We start from the raw sequence: 21,919 nt of genomic DNA, 5'->3' as shown, positions 1-21,919 counted from the left end.
CTTTCTGCCATAGCCAAGAAGGGAAACACCCAAACACGGGAATAATCCCTGAACAAGCAAACAGATAGAGAAGCAAGGTCCACCCTCAGAGCCACGCCCCATGAAACACTGTTCAACAGTGAAAAGGAGGAGCATTTGTCAGATGTTACCATGGGGATGAACTGGAGGACCAATATCAAATGACACTATTCTTGTGCCACTGGACCTAAAAGAGGCCATCTTGTGGCCTACTCATGATCCAAAGCACAGGCCAAGCCTGCTTCCCTGCTAGAGTCTGCTCTCAAGAGCTTGGAGTGGCCCTGGCAAAGCCCCTGCTGATGCCCACACAGGAACTGACACCCCACCTTGCTTGGAACTGTCTGGGTAGGTCCCACACCAGAGCCCCTATGTCCTCACCTGCGACGTGAAAGCCTGGGGCCACATCCCCTCACCGCTCTGCTATTTGCTATTGGGGATTTTCTTTATGGAGTTCATTTTCCCAAGACTGAAAACAAAACGATGGGAACAAATCAGCTGAGATGCCTCCAAAGCCTTCAGCTGCCTGAGCTTCTCAGCAAACAGAGGTCCTCGGGGACTCCTCCCCCAAAGTGTGCAATTTAAATGGAAGACAAGCCTGGCCACAAGACAAGCTCCCCACAGTCTACAGCTTTGGGTACAAGAATATGCTTAAAGAGCATTTTCACCCTAGCTGGGGACTCTAGGGCCAAGAGAAGGGACAAGGACAGGTAGAAGCCCCAGCCATGGACCCTCTTGGGTGCTCCTTTCCTGACCTATGGCTCTAACAAGGTATTTGGGGAAAGAAAGAGTGACGAGGACAGACCCCCACCACATGTATGTGGGTGCCACGCACACCAACGTAAGATCATGCCCCCACCTGGGCATGGAACACAGCACCTCTCTCTCCCAACTCACACTTCAGCCCCTACCTGACCACCTGCAGGGTCAAGGAAAGGCCTCTCCCAGTCTTGGGTGACCACCTGACTCCTCACTGTTTCTGAAAATATCCTTGCCCACCCTGCTCCTTAAGGGTCGCCTAGGAGGGACCTATGCAGCTTATGGGCCCGACGTCTGAGGATGCCACTCCACCCATCCCCGACACCTCCCCCGACCACCCTCTCACCACTCAGTGGTCCCTGACTCAGTCTCCAGCACGGGTCTCCAGAGCCCCCCTTGGCTAAAGGCCCCCGGGATGGAGTTGTCTGGCCCAGTTCAATTTCCCCCGCCTTTTTGATGTCACATCCTGTCCCAGCCTGCCTCCCCGCCGGTCGCCGCCCTCCCTCCTCCCTTCCCCGAGCGAGCTAGGCGCGCCGGTCCCTCGGCGCCGCCCCCGCCCGCGCCCCTCACCGAGCAAACTTTTGGCATCGCTGCAGCCCGGGCGCGCGGCCGAGCTCCGCAGGGCGCGCCTCTCCGCCGAGCCCGGGCGCGCGGGGACCCGCCTGGCGCGCGGGGAGAAGCAGGCGCAGCCCCCGCCCCGCCGGCCCAGCCCTGCCCGAGAGGCAGTCGCTCCGGAACCGGGACCATAAATATGCAGAGCCGAAGCTCAGCGCAGCACAGCCCGCGCGCCGCCCGCCCCGGCTGCTGAGCAGGCGCCGCCGGAGCCCGAGCCGCGGCCGGAGCCCCAGCCCCAGCCCCAGCCCCAGCACGTCCCCGCAGCTGCCAGCCGCCAGCACCCAGGCCCCGCACGCCAGGACGTCGGAGTGGCCGCGAGACATGCAACCGGCCCGGAAGCTCCTCAGCCTCCTGGTCCTCCTGGTGATGGGCACCGAACTCACCCAAGTACGTGTGACCAACGCCATTTTCCTCTGCCAGGGCCACCGAGAGCCGGGCAAAGTCGGGGAGCTGTCCCCGGGGCTGGGGCTGAGGAGGGGACCCGAGTGCCATCCGGCCGGGGCTTGAGGGAGGGATGCGGGCTGATCTAGACAGGTTTCCGCAGCGCTGGCTCTGCGGGGCACAGCAACCCCTCTCTCAAGACCACCTCCCCACTCCTGCTGAGAAGTTCAGAGGGCAAACTAGGGTCTTCATATCCTGGGTTTGTCATCTGGTAGGGAACACAGAGGTGACAGCCAAGCCCCCAGGCATTCTTGCCAGCGGAGGTACTTAACTCCTGCCTCCCAACACACCCCCCTCGGTGGCCCGACTGTCCCTTTGGGAACAACGCTACCCTCTGCACGGTGGGCATGGTGCCACCAAGCCCTGGAAGGGCAGCTGCAAGGCGCTGGGGTGCATTGTTGGCTGGTGGTGGAGGATTTCGGGGCTGTGACCACACGCGGCTAGAAGCATGAGTGATGTGCTGTGTGCATGTGGGACGGCTGGAGATGCCCAGCGCTCATCTGTCCAGAACAATGTACCAACCGAAGTGTGTGTCTGGGAGGGTATTCTCCATTTTAAAATTGCAGCTTGGGAAGCTGTGTGCTCTCAGCTAGGAGGCTGTTTTGCTACTAGGGTGCTCGTGCTCACGGGAAAGAGCCTGGCAGCTTTTGGGCTGCTCAGGAGTGACATTAAAATGCCCTTTGTGTGATGCCACTGTGCCTTGGTCTGAGTTGAGCCCCCCACCCTTGGCAGTCGGAAGTCCAGGATGTGGGTGACTGCCCACCTTTTGGTCCCAATCCCAGCTGCCTGGACAATCTATCCATCTCTCAGAATGAGAGGAAACAAAGGAGAGAGGAGAGAGCGGGAGGAAGACTCTGGAACAGGCTTCCCTTGTTCACCTGGAAGCCCTTGCTGGCTTGGTTGGCTCTGTCCAGGTCACACAGTTCAAACTTGACCTGACAGTGGGATTTGTTGTCCCATTCACCCTCTGTGCCTTTTGCTTGGAGCTTCCTGGACAGACAGTTACCCCTAGAGAGGGTCTTTGTGGAACTCTGGGAAAGGAGCTTCTTTGGCCCCTCTGGGGAAAGCCTGGAGGAGGGTGCTGGCTGGGCATGGTGCATGGATGGATGAATGAACACACACACCCCACATACACACACATAACACACACACACACACACACACACACACACACACACACACACAAATCCATGTGACAAAAAGAGCCACACAGATCTTTCTTGTCAGTGGGCTAACCTTACAAAGGACAATCCTTTATTGACATATCTTGGCATAGAGATGGCTGGTCCTGGGTAGTCTTGAAAGTGACTGTCCCCATAGACCCTCCAGCCTTAAAGGCTTTTTTTTTTTTTCCTTCTGGGCACCCTGGGCCTCCACTGCCTAACTACAAGCTTTTACTCCCTAAATCCTCTACCTGTCTTTTCAAATATCCGCTGTTACAGGGAGAAACTTTTAGTTCAACTTCAGATAGAAGCTTTGTCTCTATGGTGGTGTCTGTTCCTCTGTGCTAACAGAGCCTGCTCTCCGGCAAGGGGCCTCAGCAGACCCCGTACACACTCAACACTGGCATCTCTGGGCCCAGAAGAAGCTCCCTCCCAGAGGGCTGTCTTCAGGACCCTGGTCAGCTCCCGCAACCCCAAGCCTTCGCAGTGCTTGAAAGACAGTGAAATGATTTGCTTACCTAGAGGGTTCTCTCTCAGGGGCTGAGCCCCGAGGTTCCGAGGTTCCGCTGAGGACAGGCAGATGCACTCCCTCCTCACTTCTCCTGCCCTCCTTGGGCTGGCCTCTGAAGTCTCCTTTGCAGAATCATGCCTGAGAAACCTGTTATCCCCGAAAGTGATGGGATTTCAGCACCAAGTCTCATGAGCCAAGCTCTCTCAAACCGCCCAACCATGCTGAGTCTAGGAAGGCTCAGGTGCCTCTACCCAGGTCAGGAGCCCCACTGGGATGGGGACAGGTGGTTCTTGTAGTCAGTGGTGACAACCTGAGATGTGAGTCCAGGCTTCACTGAGTCAGTTGGTCCCTTAGGATATCCATGCCTAGAAATCTGCTTTCTCAATTCTACTGTGACGAGAGACACTAACACCTTTGGGCCTCAGAAAGCATTCATATTCCACCACCACCCCCCATGACAGGGAAAGGGCTCCTCACAGCCGCACTTGCTTTCAGCTCTTCTAAACAGTGAGGACCCAAGATCCCAGGGTGGTGAGTGTGGACTGGTACAGGTGGGCATGGGAGCCAGTCAGAGATGGATGGGCCATCCCAGCCCATAATGAGGGCTGCCTTCAGGATCTAGGCAGGCAGGTGGGGCATAGAGCACGTGCTGGGCCATCTGTTCTCCCAGCAGCTGGCTCAGAATGATCCACTCAATCAAATGCCAAGTACTGATTGACAGCTTGCTCCATGCAAAGCTGTGGCCCTCATGAACTTTGTCCTCAGACAGAAAGCGCTTTGGTGTGGCTTTGTTCTGTGGCTTTCAATAAAAGGCTGACATCCGTGCTCTTTGAGGGCAGTGTCAGTGACATCATCCTGAGCCTCCCGGTGGGGGCATTGGGTTGTTTATTTCATTCCTGGGTTGGAGGCATGACTGGGGCTCCCTGTCCCAGGCCCATGCACAGCCACCCCAAGCCTCTGCTTACAAAGAAGTGTGGTCTGTGGGAGTCGAATAAGAAAGGCTGGGAAGCTCTGCAGCAATGACCTTGAACCCGGGGTTTTGTTCTTACTCTAGTCACACTAAGCACTGACCAGGTGACCTTGAGTCAGGTCTCTACCTCTCTGAGTCTGACTTTTCATCTTTTTAGAACAAGGATGATTAAATGGGATGATTTCATGGATTTCTCTGTCCCACAAACTACCCTGTCCGATTCTTGCATCATCTCCACTCAGTAGCCCTCTTCTGAAACAAGCCTTTCTTGGCCATCAGCTGGTTGGATTTAACCCCTTCAGATATGGCCTCATGGTCACACACCCATCCAAGTCCTCATCAGCGTCACCTGGGGCAATACACTTTGTTGGGAGATGTGGGGCTCTGACATGTCATTTAACACAAGTACTGTCTGTGCCAAGTGCTCTAGCGGGGAACAGAAGAAACTGGGGAGAAGGGTGACACCCCAGCTGGGTACTAGAGTCGCTTCTGAGTGACCCCTAGCAGGAAGATAGGGAGGAGGATGCAGGAAGGAAGGGGGCTGGAGAGGCTTCTGTTGACCAAAGGCTCAGAAACCTTCCCTCCTGTACCCCATGCTCTGCAACTGTGATGGGGGGGGCTGCGTCTCATCAGCCATCACGCCCAGCCCAGCGTGGCTTCCCTAGCAGTGTCACTGACAGACACCCTAGTGAGGCCAAAGCTGTCCGTGCTTACAGAACTTCCCCTCATGCCAGCTATTGCTGTGAGTGTTGTTCCTTTTCTGTCTTTCCTGAGTGGCTACTGCGCACTTGGTCCTGGATTCTGACGGACTGTGCATCACCGTAGGTGCTTGCAGCTATAACAAGCCTTGGCCTGCACCGGGCACCTGGCTACATCTAGGCAGTCCTGGGGATGGGACAGGGAGAGAGAGAGCAGGTGATGTCAACTTCCCCTTTCAGAATCCCAGTAAGCCTGAGTCAGGGGGTGTCATGGACACCCTGTGCATCTGCACAGCCCCACCCCTCACTCCAGCCCCTCATCTGCCTTGGTCACACAGCATGTGTGACATGGAGGAACAGGGGGCCAGGCAGGACTGGGCTCTTTTCCTGCAGCTGTCATTTTAGAACACACAGAACTCACTCACTGGGCACCGCCTCAGGGGCTGGTGACACTTCTCACCACAGTTGGAGGCCCCCGAGGCACAGCACTCTGATACCTGGGCCTACTTTGCTGATCCGGAAGCAGAGTACTTTAAATCCCTCACCCTCATAGCGATTTGCTTCTCATTCCCACCTCAGCTTTCTCCAATCAAGAGCTGGTGGTTGTCTGCCTTGGGTAGTATTTATTGCTAAAGTTATCAGGCCCTGTAATCAGTATTAACATCACCGTGTAAGGCAATACAAAACTAATTACCAGCTACACTGAATTAGATGCGGGGGTGGGGGTGGGGGGAGCTGTGAGCCTGAGCTGGGCTGGGGGGGGGAGAAGAGGCAGCTTCCGGCCTTGAGAGAGGGTGTGGATGCTGTTTCTGTGCAAGTTGGCAGAGACCAGCAGCCTTTGGCTAGTCCCACGTCCAGGTGACCAAAGTCAACACTGTCGTCCAGTGGAGGGTGGGAGATGGAAAGTAAAACCTCCCCCTCCCTGCCTTCACTCTTTTTCTGATTGTCACACACAGAGAGGCTCTCTAGAGGCTCAGGGTGCGGGAGGCCAGCCAGCCGTCTCTGACACCCTCCTGTCTGTAGGGGGACTAGCTTTTCCTATCATAATGTCCCTATGGCCTGGGGTTGCCCTCATTCTCCAAATGAGGACACTGAGGCTGGGGGGGAGCAATCTTTGTGGGGGCCCCGGATGCAGCTCCAGTTCTGTCTGACACCTGAAATTCAGGTGCCTGCTAAAACCAAAAAATAAACAGCTCTGTGTCATGAAGCACCTGAAAGAGGAGGTGCCTGGTGTGTCTCCAGGTCACACCAACCTCTAGTACAGAGCTGTGGGTGGCTAGCTAGCTGTGGGACAAGATGCTGACCTAGACACTTGACATTCAAAGAGAAGCAGGAAAGGCAGGAAGGAGCAATCATAGGGTCTGAACCCCATGACAGGGGTTTCTTTTCTCCCACTAAGGCTCAGGCTTCACGGGGTCCCCTCACCTGAAAAGACCCAGAGGCATCTGATAATGCTACTGAGGCTCAGTCTCAGAGCAATGCCAGGGTTTGCATGGGAATCCAGCACCTCCTTGGTATTCCAACATTTGCTCAGTGACTTGAGATCCCAGAAGTCACAAGTGGAACCTAGCCATGTGGAACGGCTGTCATCTACTTCCGAGTCTCTAGATCACCCGATCTCTGTGTGTGTGGCTCCATCACTTGCAAGATCTGCACAGTTTGCATAGTGCAGGGATGACCTAGGCCTTCTCAAAGGGACCAGTGCTGTCTGCGTGTGACCTGCCTTGTTTGAGGCTCCTCACCAATACCTTTTTAGCCTAGATCATCAGCTACTCTCCGCACCCAGGTTAAAGCTAATGACAACCTCTCAGGTGACAGCCAGAAAGAGTGGCTTCTTTACAGACATGAACATGGCTACTTCTTGCTCCACAGAGCTGTTGGTTTCTTCCCATCCCAGCTCTGACCAGGATGCTCCTTGGGTACAGCTCGGTGACATTTAAAACCTGACACCCCAAAATACAGCACAGTTGGTGGAGTGTTTGCCCAGCATGCCCTTCTGAGTTCTGTCCTCAGTGCCACATAAAACTGGGCTTGCTGGAGAATGCCCATCACCCCAGAAGTAGGGCCTGGAGGAGCCAAAGCTCGGCGTCAGCTGCATAGAGAGTGTGAGTCAGTCTAGGATCCCCAGGACCCATCTCAAAATAAAATCTGAAGCCAGGTGTGGTGGCTAATGCCTATAGTCCCAGCATTCAGGAGGCTGAGGCAGAAGGATTGCCTTGAGTTTAAGGCTAGCCTGGGCTACATAGTAAGACCCTTTCTCTAAACAAAACAAAGTATTTGGTAACAGAGTAAACGAGAGAGAGAGAGAGAGAGAGAGAGAGAGAGAGAGAAAGAGAGAGAGAGAGAGAGAGAGAGAGAGAGAGAGAGAGAGAGAGAGAGAGAGAGAGAGAGAGAGAGAGAATCGAGACTGAAGAGTCCCAGGGAGAGATGGGAGAATGCTGACTCTTCAGCATCTCTGATTGGTTGACCAGTAGTGACCTTACTTCCCTAAATCAGTTCTATCCAATCCAGTGTCTGAGTGGATGCACATCTCACCATCTCACCGAAGAGGAATTGTGCTCCTGCTCAGAGCTGCCCCACTATACAGAATGGCTCTCCCATAGGCTCTGAGAAGGGACTTTCCGCTGGCTGCCAGTGAGGTTCAGTGTCTGGGGGCCAAAGAGAGAACACAGGTGCATTCCTCAGTGCATCGCAGGGTGCTTGTTACATTTAGAAACCATAACAGAACTCCAAGAAACGGGGCGAGGCTTTTCCAGTAATTGTGCCTTTAGAATACTAGTCCCTACACCCTGCCGCCTACCGAATACATGGCAGCCCCTGCTCTGTTACCTAGGACTGCCTGGCCTCTGAGTCCAGTCTCCTGATTCAGCTGTGTGTATGGCAGTCAGGAAGAGGGCCTGACTACTGTCCTGTGCCTATCAGTGTCACTGGGGACTCTCAGGCAGGCGTTTTTCCAAAGATAACAGAACCTTTGTTAGCAGCAACTGAGAATCTTCATAGCTCAGCTAACTCTGTAGCGAGAAGCCCCCATGCAGGGTTTAGGGAAAGTCCAGCTTGGAGAGTAAGTGTCTTCAAGAGCAGGGGACTGGCCTACAGAACCTGACAGCATTAGAGTCCACAGGCTGAGCAGGTATGACATCCTTGGTGTTCCTCCACTCCCAGCTGGACACCCCCAGTCAACGTGATGTCTCCAATCACGCATAGTTTAATTCACATCTAGGTCAGGTGCTGCTGCCAGAGAAGTCAGCCTGTCCTCGGCTATGGAGACTTCTCTCTCCTGGGAAGGAGGAAACGGAGTGTTTATAGCTCCCGGAAACTGCAGGCTAGCCCTGAGGGGAATGTGCCCACTGAGAGGCGCCCCTCCCAGGGTCTGGCCCCAGTTCTGTTGGACAGCTGAGGGCACTTGGGCTGAGGCTTCCCACAGACATTAAAGAAGCTGGAAAAGGAGAGCGTCACCGCTGCGGCCCGAGGGGGCAGCATGGCAGCCAGCTCTCTGGATGAACAGGAAGCAGGTGCAGACACAGTGAGCCAGAAACACTGAAGATCTGGCCTCAGTGGGGGTCACTGTCTTAGGGACAGCTGGGGCTCATGGAGTCTTCTGCTAGGAGGGTGTGGCACTTGATCACTGGGAGACTTGAATGGTTGGAACCAGAGTAGAAGAGAGGCGGGAGGGGAATGTCAGAGGACCTCAGGTCCCTGGATTAGCTCTCTTGCTAGCTCTGAGAACAAACCCCAAACACAGTGGATCCTGGTGGCTGCAGTGTATTTCCCTCCTGTGGCTGGGCTGGCCCTGGCAGCTCTGCCTTCTCACCAGGGCCACAGGGAAGGACAGCCCCTCTCGCCCTCACTTCCCAGGACACAGACAGAGAGCAAGGGCAGCAAGACATCCGTAGTCCCCAAAGCCGCTCAAGTGTGCCAAAAACGGCAGGTCATATGCCCGTGGCCTGTGGGTGGAAGTCCAGAGTACAGGGAGCCAGGCTGAGGTGGGGGTGGAGAACACAACTTCACCCATCTGTGCTCCTGGAGGACCCATATGGGCTATGTGAGCGATGTAAGGCCGGGCTGCCTGTGGGGCCTTTTGTGACTGCTGGAAGAATGTCCTGGGCTGAAAGCAATTATTTTCCTATTCCTAGAATGGTTCTGTCTGTCTCAGAGAAAGAGAAAAAGGACAGGGAAGGGGGAAAGAACTCCTCTGTTTGTCTCTCTGTCCCTCTCTCTGCTTTCTACCCATCTCTGTATGTCTCTGTCTCTATCTTCCTTTCTCTGTGTCTATATCCCTGTCCGTTTGTCTGTCTCTGTATTCTCTGTTTTCTTGATGTCTGCCTCAATCTCTCTATCTCGGTCCCTCTATTTCAATCTCTCCTTGTCTCTGTTGCTCTTCTTTCTCTTTCCTCCCTCTCTCCTACCCCTTTCCCTCTTCCTTCCTTTCTAGTTTTCTTTCCCTCTTCTCTTCCCCCCTCCTCTCAAACTATTTGAAAATAGGCCACATGGACATTGTCATAGTCAATGTGTCATCCAGGCTTTGTCCTATGGAACTGTCCTTTGCTAGGGAGCATCAAGAAATGAACTGGAGACCTGCTTCCCTTCAGCAGTCACTGCTGGCCCTGATACCAGAGCAGGTTCCTGCACTATGACCTCAGTTCTCTGCTGCTGAGGTGGTGCTGGTGCCCTGTGCATTCCTGGCCCTCATACCCTGTCATTACCGGACAATTCCTTAGCACCCCCCCCACACACACCTACCATGTGCTAGTCCCTGGCAGGAGGGCTGTGTCTGGGCAAGTGTTCTGACCCAGCTTGTAGACTCAGCTCTCACTTTCAGAGCTGAGGAACTCAGGCCACGGAGGGAGGCCAGTATTCTTCTTTCATGGTTGTTGATACGTTTGCCAAGGCTGGCCAGGGGAGGGCATGAGGATAGAGACCTGACGGTGTCACCATGGGTGACAGAAACACGGGTCTTCTGAGATCTTACCAGCTTCAGGAGCAAGAGCTGCAGAGAGATCCGACTGATTTCCAGAGGTCATCAGAATTTAGAGTTGTATAGGTTGCACACTCCCAGCACTCAAGAGATTGTTACCAAGACATCCAAGGGACAAGAACACTACCATGTTTTGGGGGCTTTGCCCTGAGAATGTCTCACCACACTGCCTGGGCCATACCTGGTCATCTTCCAAAGCCAAGCAGCTCACACACACAGGGAGTGGGGGTAGCATGCCCCTGTGGGCTTCTGTGAAGACCCAGTGACATCCTATATGGCAGATCCCCAGGACTGTCTGCGTACAGCACCTGCTCCATCAGTGTGATGATTATTCAGTGACAAATGTGGGCGAGCCCTTGCTTCAGGGGAAATCGTGTAACACTGGGGTTTGAGTTTCTCCTTAAGAACACTGGCTGTTGGCTGGCACCATGGATGCTTAATGTAAATGCCTATGTTCTTCCCCAATCCAAGGATCACTTCTGGAAATGCTGTGTAGCACACTAAATCAAAGGACAGTTACTCCAGCTCTTCCCGAGGTCCCTCACAAATGCCTATGGGAGAGTCAGCCCTTCTACCAAATCTGGAAAAAGACTCTCAGCAAGACTTTGCTTTGGACCTGGAAGGGTTGGGAGGGATTAGCTCGAACCTCTCAGCTCCTCAGATCAGCTCAGGTGGAGCAATTTGGTACAGGTGAGAGAGACTGAGATACAGATGAAGAGACTCGGGTGCAGGTGAGAGAGACTGAGGTACAAGTGAAGAGGCTCAGGTACAGGTGAGAGGTGCAGGTGGAGAGGTTCATGTGCAGGTGGAGAGGCTCATGTGCAGGTGGAGAGGTTCATGTGCAGGTGAAGAGGCTCATGTGCAGGTGGAGAGGTTCATGTGCAGGTGAAGAGGCTCCAGTGCAGGTAAGAGAGGTTCAGGTGCAGGTCAGAGGCTCAGGTGCAGGTGGAGGGGCTTGGGTGCAGGTGGAGAGGTTCATGTGCGGGTGAGAGGCTCCAGTGCAGGCTCCAGTGCAGGTAAGAGAGGTTCAGGTGCAGGTGAGAGGCTCAGGTGCAGGTGAGAGGTTCAGGTGCAGGTGAGAGGTTCAGGTGCAGGTGGAGAGGCTCAGGTGCAGGTGGAGAGGCTCATGTGCAGGTGGAGAGGCTCATGTGCAGGTGGAGAGGCTCATGTGCAGGTGGAGAGGCTCATGTGCAGGTGGAGAGGCTCAGGTGCAGGTGGAGAGGCTCCTGTGCAGGTGGAGAGGCTCGGGTGCAGGTGGAGAGGCACAGGTGCAAGTGGAGAGGCTCGGGTGCAGGTGGAGAGGCTCATGTGCAGGTGGAGAGGCTCATGTGCAGGTGGAGAGGCTCATGTGCAGGTGGAGAGGCTCGGGTGCAGGTGGAGAGGCTCAGGTGCAGGTGGAGAGGCTTGGGTGCAAGTGGAAAGACTCGTGTGCAGGTGGAGAGGCTCAGGTGCAGGTGGAGAGGCTCAGGTGCAGGTGTAGAGGCTCAGGTGCAGGTGGAGAGGCTCATGTGCAGGTGGAGAGGCACGGGTGCAGGTGGAGAGGCTCGGGTGCAGGTGGAGAGGCTCGGGTGCAGGTGGAGAGGCTCGTGTGCAGGTGGAGAGGCTCAGGTGTAGGTGGAGAGGCTCAGGTGCAGGTGGAGAGGCTCAGGTGCAGGTGGAGAGGCTCATGTGCAGGTGGAGAGGCTCATGTGCAGGTGGAGAGGCTCAGGTGCAGGTGGAGAGGCTCAGGTGCAGGTGGAGAGGCTCATGTGCAGGTGGAGAGGCTCATGTGCAGGTGGAGAGGCTCATGTGCAGGTGTAGAGGCTCATGTGCAGGTGGAGAGGCTCAGGTGCAGGTGGAGAGGCTCATGTGCAGGTGGAGAGGCTCGGGTGCAGGTGGAGAGGCTCGGGTACAGGTGGAGAGGCTCATGTGCAGGTGGAGAGGCACGGGTGCAGGTGGAGAGGCTCATGTGCAGGTGGAGAGGCTCAGGTGCAGGTGGAGAGGCTCATGTGCAGGTGGAGAGGCTCAGGTGCAGGTGGAGAGGCTCAGGTGCAGGTGGAGAGGCTCAGGTGCAGGTGGAGAGGCTCATGTGCAGGTGGAGAGGCTCATGTGCAGGTGGAGAGGCTCATGTGCAGGTGGAGAGGCTCAGGTGCAGGTGGAGAGGCTCATGTGCAGGTGGAAAGACTCGTGTGCAGGTGGAGAGGCACAGGTGCAGGTGGAGAGGCATGGTGGAGAGACTCATGTGCAGGTGGAGAGGCTCATGTGCAGGTGGAGAGGCTCATGTGCAGGTGGAAAGACTCAGGTGCAGGTGGAGAGGCACAGGTGCAGGTGGAGAGGCACAGGTGCAGGTGTAGAGGCTCAGGTGCAGGTGGAGAGGCTCGGGTGCAGGTGGAGAGCCACAGGTGCAGGTGAGAGAGAATCAGATGTGGGTTGGAGCTGGAAGGCTAGTTCTGTATTCACTGTACACCTCTGTTGCAATCACACTCTCTATGGGGTGATCAGACGTGTGTTTCTCCAGTTCTCTGTCACTTTAGACAAGCACCAATGTGGGTAGGGTTAGCACTTCTTTCCACCTGGGTGAATGCTTGCCATTCGATGTCAGCTTAGTTCCCAGGGACCTTGTTTAATGGCCAGTTCTCTGGCAAGTTCTATGTGAGTTGCATCAACTACATTTAGTACTCCTTAGCTATGACTCCCCACATAGACTCACAAGGAATATGAGCTTGGGGTCAAATCTCCAAGTCATGGCACAATGACCTGACCTGGTGAGGGTGGGAGACAGCCCCTGGCCGGTGGTACTGAAGGCTTCCTACTTATTTCTGGAACTACTTGAACAGTCCCAGGCTTCATTGTTGCAAACGCCCTGGATTCCATTTCCTTTCAAAAGCCCAGCTAAGTTAAGCTCCTCCAATTCAGGGCAGCAATTGTGAACCCTGGAACATTACTCACCTAAAGCAGACTCGGGAGCTCTTCAAAACCATTATGGTTATATGTCTACTGTAGATTGCCCCACCCAGAAGGGATCTCCACTTCTGGGGAGCCACTTTCACTTCTCCGTGACATCTGGCTGACAGCAGCCCCAGAGAAATGTCAGAGGGCTCAGGGACATCACATCTTGCATGAAAGCCCAGCTCCACAGCCTGCCCAGCACAGGTTGCTGGCTGAGCCCACTTTGTCATTTGAAACGGTGACAATGACTGTCACCACAGCATGCCAGGCTTGTTCCTGTACTCATCCTTTATTCCTCACAGAGGAAAATTACTATTGTTAAGCCCATTTTGCAGGTGAGAGAGCTGAGCCACAGAAAGGCTCATTAGCTGGTTCACCATCTCATGGAAGTTCATGGCAAAGCTCAGCTTGACCCCAAGGTCTGTCTACATGGAGAGTGGTCACTTGAGGCCTTCCTCCACTTGGGGACATCTGCCTGTCAGACAGACAGCAAGAAAGGTTTAACGGTATTTGGCCATGTAGTGTGCCTAACAAAGCCAATTATGTCCTCCATGTTACATCTGGCGTGGAGCTTGGGGCCATGCAGCCCCTTGTCTCTAGCACTAAGTAGGGTATTCAATAAAAGTCTGTGATTTTTGTGGACTGGACTGGCTGGAATGGTAGTTGTTGAGAAACGTTAAGCATCCCTTACCTTTGTATAGTGGGGAGCAAGTGCGTATGACTTGGGCAGACACAGCCGTGGCTCTGAAACTGTGTGAAATAGGCAAGGCAGGGCGAGTAAGACAGAGCCTTCGCATCTCTGCATGCTGAATCCAGCCAGACCACTGGGTGTGACTAGCCTGCAGTACCAGCTTTCACTGAGAGATGGTGCCCTTCCCCAACAGTTGTAATTTGCTGGCACTCGCCCCAAACCGGAGGCACCAATGAAGGCCATGTATTAACCAGAGGAACAACTCCAATTGACTTCTTGAGCCAGCAAGCCTCACACCAAGCACTCAGGCCAGGATCATCTTGGCTGTTGTTGAATTTTTCTCCGCAAATAGGGACATAAAACAGAAAGGCGAGCCCTAGGAAGGTGTCACATCCCTCTTGACAGATATCTGCAAGTCTCCCGTTGTCCTGACATCTCTTTCAACCCCTCTTCCAGGGAGTCTCTAATCGACCAGGTGGGAAAGAGTGCAGTGGGAGCTGGGGAATAGGATGTCTTTCTTTAACCCGGGCTAGGACAACTTGGAGGAATGCCCACGGGCACTGGCTTTCCTCGGCTTCTTAGAAGGCTGCTGCAAAGTCAAAAGCACTATTAAGGTGTGCCGGCTGTGCTGTTGTACTGAGACTTACAAGTCTTGGCACACATGCTGCTAAAGCTCGCCCGGCCGCTGAGCTGGATTCCTGAGAGGGACCCCTGCCCATCTAGGCCCACAGCACAAACGCCCGCCATCCTGGGTGTGGTTCCTCTAGTGCCTGCTGAGCCCTAAGCTTCCAGCAGCTCCTGATGGTAGGTGGGCGCACTCTCCTGCACCCCCTACTGTGCACAGCGGGCAAACCAACCCCCTCTCTGTTTAAACCTGCTCCCAAAAGCCCAGGGAGGTCCCCGCTAGAAATTCCAACTGTCCCTTCCTTCAGAGATAGTTGCCCAAGGTTCCCGGGAGTGTCTTTCACTTTGTAGCTACCTCTTTACTCCTGCGCTGGCACCGGAGACCTCACCCGAGCTTCTCTTCCCCTCTGGGGCTCAGGGGAAGCCCCAAACTGACCGGGACTCAATCCAACTGGGAAGACAGACCCCAGCAGTAAGGGTGGTGTGGCCCATCCTCAGGGGGACCCTTAGCCACAAGCAGGCCTGAGCGAAACCGGGCCTCAACGAGACAGGGTCGTGAGTGTGGCCGAGAGAGTTGAGGAGGGAGAACAGTGGACCGGTGCCATGCGAGATTTGGGGGCTTTTATTTTTTTACGGTTTAGGGCAGCGTTTTGTCTGTCCTCCTGAGTGACCCTAACTCTTCGGCCGACGGGTTTGCAGACCTCGCTGCCTGCAGCCAGGGGGCGGCGGGGAGCCGGAGCTCGGAGAAAAAAATCCACCCATTTCCTGGGCAGATTGCGTCGGCCGCCGCCCGGCCGTGTCCCCGCCTCCCAGCCGCGGCCCCCGCGCACAGCCCGCGCCGCGCTCAGAACCCGGTGGCCCTTCTCGGCAGCGGAGCGCGCGGGGACGCGGCAGCGGCGGGCAGCGCGGGCGGGCAGCGCGCGCTGGGCAGGGCCGCCTGGTCACCTCCCAGCGCCGGGGCGGCGCGGCGATGGCCAGGGCGCACAGGGCGGCGGAGACGGGCGGGCGGCGGCGGGCGGAGGGGGCGCGGGGACGCGGCCAGGCGCCCCTGCCCGCCGTGGTGCCCGCCGCCTGAGGCTGCCCGGGGCGCGGGAGCCAGCGCCGACGCGGCGCGGGCGCAGGAGGCCACTCGAGGCGCGATGTCGGTGCCGCTGCTGAAGATCGGGGTCGTGCTAAGCACCATGGCCATGATCACCAACTGGATGTCCCAGACCCTGCCCTCGCTGGTGGGCCTCAACACCACCCGGCTCTCGGCCGCCAGCGGCGGGACGCTGGACCGCAGCACCGGCGTAAGTGAGCCCGCCTTTCGCCCTCGCGGCCCCTCCTCCCTCCTGCCTCCTCTTGGGTCGGAGCCCCGGGCTGGCCAGGCGGTGCGGCACAGGATGGGGTCACCCGGGGAGGGAGGGATGCAGGGGCCGGGGTCACGAGCCCACCCTCTGCGCTGCAGCTAAGCAGCGCCTCCAGTTGCGGTCGCCACCCGCACTCTGGCGTCTCGGGGCGATGCTTCCTGCGCCCGGTCCCCTCAAGGGGCTTGAGGACACCTGCTCGGGTGGTAGTGGGAGGGGTTCAAAAGTCCAGAGTCCTCGTTCGCCAATATTAGGAAGTCTTTCCTTGCGAAGCTTAGGAAACCGAAGCTAGGGACTTGGGGACTTAGCCAAGGTCACTCAGCAAGTAAGGGGTGGAGATGCTGCTTAAAGCCTTTCGTGGGCTAGGTCCAGCCAGGACTCAGCTCGCCCTACTTTGTAAAAGGCAGACTGGACTGGCCCAGAGAGGGGCCCAAGGCAGAAGATAAGAGCTCGGTGGTCTCATCTGAGTCCCCCCAAATCCCAAGGCACCCTTCTCTTCCCATCCCCATTCGAAGATCTAAGGATCCACTCCAGAGGAGGTTGAGAAGAGCTGGGCGGGACTGGACTCCCCACCACCACCTCCTCCTCCGGTGCGCCTTCACCCACCCCTCTCTACCGGCCTCTGAAATGGAAATCGCATCTCCGTGTCATCAGCAGCCTAGGGAGGGAAGCAATGGCTAGGGTTTGGGGTGGAGGATCTGGGTAGGGCTGACTTCCATAGTGGCTGGAGCAGGCTGAACTGAGACCACCCTTCAGTGAGGGGCTACTGGAAAGGGGTCCTGGCCTAACCTTCTAAATGGAAAGGAGAGGTAAAGGACGAGTCTCCTTTTTCCTCCAGTTCTGCTTCCAAGGGCTTGGTGGTATGACCCCACACAAACACACCTATGATTCTTGTTGGGTCTACCTCTCCTGTTGTTTTGAGTTTCCCTAGTGCCGGGAGTGGTGTCGAAAACCTTTAATCCCAGCACTCAAGAAGCAGAGGCAGGTGATCTCTGTGAGTTCGAGGCCAGCCTGGTCTACAGAGCAAGTTCCCCAAAACCAAACAACCAAAAAACAACCAAATCAAGATGAGTTTCCCCGATAATGACTTTGCCTGCTTCTATGTCCTGAGCTGATGAAGTGGGATGAATGAAGTATATAACTACCGTAGCTTCTCTGCCTTCCTCCCCATCCTATCTAAAAATAGCAGGGAAGAGCAGGATGCCAGGGAAAGATTTGGAGACAGAGGGCAGGCTGCCATGGCAGGAGGGCAGGAGGGCAGGAGGGCATGGGGGTGTGTGCAGGAGCCTTGGTGTCTATTGCCCCTCTTGTGTCTCTGAAGGTCAGGGTCATGGGTGGTATAGAAGACCTGCAAGGTGAACCTAGTCACTCACAGCTCTGGGTCCCTGGTGGTCTTTGGGCAAACCCTCAGGACTGAGGTTGGGGGTGACCCTTACACAACATGTTTGTTGACATCGACCAAATGGCTGGTGGGTGGGAGCTGCATGGAGCTGGAAGGCCAGCCTCTTAGCCAGGCTGCTTTCGGGGAGACGGCACAGCTCTAGGCCATTGCTGCTCCCAGTTCGTAGGTGCTGACGGAGACTGTTAACAATGGTGCTTGTCTTCAAGTGTTAGGGACCAGCAGATCGAGGCTTGACTGTACCTACTGCGGAAAGAGAGTGTCTGTCTGATTCCCTAAGATGTTAGGCACTTGGGTTCTCATATGGCCCCTCAGCCAGCCTAGCACATCTGCAGCCCCTCGCACCTCCCCAAGCATTAATCTGGTTAGATGTCAAAACTCTGAGCATCCAGGGCTGAACTTGGCTTTTAAGGCATTGTGTCTCTCTGACCTACTTCTGCCCTTGGCACCTAGGCACAAGCCTCCCTCATTCTCACCCCCATTCTCTTGTTCTCTCCCATTCCCTTCCCCTCTGCCCCCTCCAGGTGTTGCCCACCAACCCCGAGGAGAGCTGGCAGGTGTACAGCTCTGCCCAGGACAGTGAGGGCAGGTGTATCTGCACGGTGGTCGCCCCCCAGCAGACCATGTGTTCACGGGATGCCCGCACAAAACAGCTGAGGCAGCTACTGGAGAAGGTGAGTCTGTGCAGGGTGTGTGTGTGTGTGTGTGTGTGTGTGTGTGTGTGTGTGTGTGTGTGTGCTTACACATGCAGAGTGCTGTGTGCCAGCCTGAAGGGCCCACCCCAGGCCTTCCCTGGCATGGCCCCACTCTCAATATTTGTGAATGAATGAGTGGGCAGATGGCTGCCTGGATAGGAAGATGGAAAAGAACATGGGGACCCTGATGGGGGATGAATACACCTGCTGCCTGGGCTCCGGGGGCTCCATGAAAGAGCTTGTTGGTAAGACCAGAAGCACGGCTCCTTCATCCCGTGCCATTTCTCCTCTGAGCAATGCTCAGGGTCTGGTCCAAAGGGCTCAGCAAAGCTGCCAGGAAAACCGTAGACTTCAGGTGCCTGGCACACAGGCTGTACATGGCGATGCCTCTGCTCCATTGGTGAGTGGTCACACCTGGCAATTCATCCCCACCATGGACGCTTCTAACAGGAGGGCAGTCGTGTGCAGTCCATGCATCCATTTTGAGTCTTATTTCATTTGATTGTGATCAGAGTAGAGCTGGTGGCGTTGGTCACTCAGTTGATGTCCCCAGGCCACACAGCTGGTCGGAAAGGGAGCTAGTCTGAGTCATAGGACCAGCTATCTTCCTGTTTGGCTTCTGTTTCTCAGTAAGAGTGCCTATAGGCTGCCCCCAGAGACCCCAGACTCTGTAGCTAACCTCACTACTACAAGTCCCTGGAGTGCTACCATGAGGGAAAGGAAAAATGAGGAGACTTTTCTTCCTGCCCATCTCACTCCCCCAAGAAAAGATGCTTCCAGGTGGTGAACCCTTCCCACACAGAGAGAGTGAGGTCACATAACACACACACACACACACACACACACACACACACACACACACACACACACACCAGGAAAGCTGGGACTATCCCTACTGAGCGGACTTGGAATTCTCAAGTCCTCACCTGTTCGAAGAAATCTGTGGGGTGAAAGGTCCTTTGTGACTTAAACACAGGCCCTGAGGACAGACATCACCTTGGTTTCCCTCCAGCTGGGGAAGGCAGGCTGATTTTGGAGCCCAGATTAATCCCGGCCAGGACCTGGCCTCTCCAGCTGGAGCTGGGATGACTGCAGACCTCCCACCTCCTTGAGCAGAATAGTTCTTTTTCCTGGACTCAGCTTCGAGGCAGGAAGCAGCCTGGGAATTGAAATGACTCCTGAGTTGCCAGTCCCCGTCTGCAAGAGACCTGGGCCCTGCTCCGTCATGGTGTCTGTGGAGCCAGCTCACCCTAGACCGGTAGAGGGTGTGTTGGTTTCTTGGCCTGTTTTGCCACCTTTAGCCACCAGAGTAAATCATTTGAAAAGAGTTCAAGTAAAATACATTTAACAGATCCCACGGACATTTATTTACACCAAACTAGACAGGAGCCTAATTGAGCCTTTAATTATTCAGAACTGTAGCAAAGGGGCGGGGCTCCGAGGGGCCTGAGGCCCAAGCCAAGGGGCCTTGGGAGACGGGCAGAGCTGGGAAATGGTTCCAGAAAGCTCTAGGGGCCCCTGAGAATGAGGCCGCGCAGCTTTCCTTTCTGCCTATGCAGGCCACAGTTTTGCTGCTTAAAAATTTAAAGCCCCATTTCCTGCCGCGTAGACTCTATTTTGGGAGGGCCTGAGCACTGGCTGGAAGAGAGGCCCTTCATTTACTGTGCCTGCCGGCATTGCTGAGACAAACCCGCTCCGCCTTTGTGCTCTAGGGCTGGGCCTGGTCAACACGCCTCCTGTCTCTTCTACTTTGCTTTCTCTCTGCCTATGGGGCGGGGCCAGGCCTGGCACAGGCAGCACCTGCCATCTTGAGCAGCAATAGAGGAGGCCCTGGATTCCTTGGTCCCCTGCAGCTGGCCGTAGCTGAGCACCCTGGAGCTGGTTCTGTGTTGCTACCATCTATCTGCCTTTGTGTTAGACCCACCTGGTGGCACAGCAGGTCAGGTCCTGGGACCCAGCACTGAGGTTCTGTTTTTGTCCAGCTTGAGTCCTTGCTGAAGACTGGGTATCAGCATGCCTGGGCAGTTCCTCTAGGATCTGATGCCTGAGGAGGAGATAAGGCAGGCATAAGGATTGGGCTGTGTCCTTTGAAGAACACGGTCTGAGTTTGAGACCAGAGGCTTTGGAGTCCCAGACCTTGAGCTGGCTGTGTGATGGGACCAAGTTTCTTAACTCCTGAGCTGGCATAACTATTAGCATGTGGCACTCAGAACCAGTTTGCCCCCCCCCTCAGGGTTTTATGAAGATCAAATGAGATAAATAACATAGTCCTCAGGCCAGTGCCTATGTGGGCAATAAACATTAGCAATTAGTCATTCCCACATAGGGACAGGTGTGTGGCTGTTGTGCATGTCCCCTCCCCCACTTCATGGCACCTGCTGTCGTAGCAGCTAAGAGCATCCTGTGACCTTGTAACCTTGAACACTGCTGGTTGGCTTCTGGGGATACCCCAGGAACTAGAAGAGGTGTGCGGAAGCAGATATTGCCAGAGGGTTAGTATGGTTGTCACCCCTGTTTTGTTACGGGAGACTTAGCTGCGTGGTTGGCCAGAAAGTGGGGTCAGAGGTCTGTTGGTTCATCTAAAAGCAGCCAAGTTATTTGGCATCTTTAAGATTTTTGTTTGTTTGTTTGTCTAATGTAAAGGCTAATCTTTACATTTTGAAATTCATTGGAAGCATTGGTCCTTGGTAGGGAGGACAGAAAATCCACCCACACTCTGTGGTCTCTTCCTGAAAGCTTGTGTTGGGCTGAGCCCTTCCCCCGCAAACGCCACCCACTATTTGACTGGTTGATATCTGAGTCCTGTTCTTGTTGCCGGTGTCATATCTCCAAGGAGGAGACTAGGAAGAGAGGCTCTGAGCAGCGGTGCCCATGTTGTCCTTCCTCTGAGCCAGGCAGGCGGCACAGGCTTCCTGCTCTGGCTGTCCTTATTGTGGGTTCAAGTGTGAATGAAGCCCACCTCACCCTCCAGCAAAGTGGTATTGTTCCCAAGTAGTTCAGTGTCCTTGGTCGGAGCTCATCCAGGAAGCCTCCTTGGAGGCAATGGCCTTTGGGCTGGGCCTTGATGGATGGACAAGAGCAAACTTGACATCTTTTCCCAGAAGAAGCATTGCAGCCATTCAGAGGGACGGTGAGCGGCGAGAGAGGCCGTCTAGCAAGAGCAGGTCGATTCCCCTTAAAGCAGCTAAGAGAAGGGAGCAGTCAGGCCCATGCACGGCTGTGCTATAAATTGAAATGTGAAGGTGAATGTGTGTGTTGCTTTCAAGTCCTAAGATCCCATATGGTTTTAAGTGCTGAGATGGGCAATATCGGCTTCTGGCCAGTGGGAAGGCGTCTTGCCGCTCTCCCCATTTCGCTCCACTCACTGGTCTGAAGGGTTTGTGGTGGGAGATGGGAACCTTGCCATCACCCCTCTGACCACTGAGCAGGGAAGCCAAGCCTCTGTCCCAAGGACTTTGTTCCTAGAAGGGAGTCTTTTTCAAATTCAGAAAGAAAGAAAAAAATCCAGCAGCAAGACCTGTCATTCAGGACGCGTCTTCCTTGCTAGTAATTGGATTAGATCCTGAGAAAATGACCCAGCCCACTGCGGCATCCTCAGCAGCATCCTCAGCACCTTGGCTCCCTGCCCCCCTCGCCCCTGGTGAGCATACATTCTCACATCAGCCATAGCCAGTTTCCTGAAAATGAAATGTGCTGGCAGGTGGCCGCACCAAAACTGTCTTTCTTTGACGCTCTCTGGAATCGTGCTGAATAATAGAGTCCCATCTTGAGGCTGCACTCCATTCAGCAATGCCCGTAAGGATGTAAAACAGCGATCCTTCATTTGCTGGGTGATTGATTCCTGACTCTGTGTTCTGGATGTGCGTGTTTGCCGAGCAGTCATCTGCCTATGATATTGTGGGGGGTGATGGATGGCATGTGCGGTAGGGGAAAGGCTCGGCACGGAGCCTGGAGCGACTCGCTATCCCTTCGCTCCACACTTAGAACACCAACGCTGTCAGCAAGGACACTCCAGGAGACTTCAGGGGAAAGGGGATTTATACCCTAAGCAGGCCTGGCGTCGTTCCGGATTCATCTCTTGCTATGTGA

At 55.2% G+C, this 21,919-nt stretch overlaps 1 protein-coding gene across 3 annotated transcripts in view; it reads left to right on the top strand.

Moving 5' to 3' along the window:
• The first annotated feature begins 1,350 nt into the window (after positions 1-1,350).
• The window catches only part of Olfm1 (olfactomedin 1), a 39,112-nt gene continuing 18,543 nt past the window's right edge, over positions 1,351-21,919 (top strand). The window contains exons 1-2 of one of the 3 annotated variants that reach the window (XM_015986635.3): positions 1,351-1,776; positions 17,660-17,809. In XM_015986635.3, coding sequence (XP_015842121.1) covers positions 1,711-1,776; positions 17,660-17,809 — 216 coding nt within the window. In that variant the 5' untranslated portion in view covers positions 1,351-1,710. Of the gene's footprint in view, positions 1,777-15,403; positions 15,680-17,659; positions 17,810-21,919 lie in introns of those variants that run through there. The other 2 variants (XM_006993103.4, XM_006993104.4) reach the window with 2 other exon arrangements.

The sequence above is a fragment of the Peromyscus maniculatus genome, chromosome 4 (assembly GCF_049852395.1).
Source record: "Peromyscus maniculatus bairdii isolate BWxNUB_F1_BW_parent chromosome 4, HU_Pman_BW_mat_3.1, whole genome shotgun sequence".
In the NCBI taxonomy this organism is placed as follows: domain Eukaryota; kingdom Metazoa; phylum Chordata; class Mammalia; order Rodentia; family Cricetidae; genus Peromyscus; species Peromyscus maniculatus.
The sequence above is the reverse complement of the archived record's forward strand: the minus strand, read 5'-3'. Positions and strand labels throughout refer to the sequence as shown.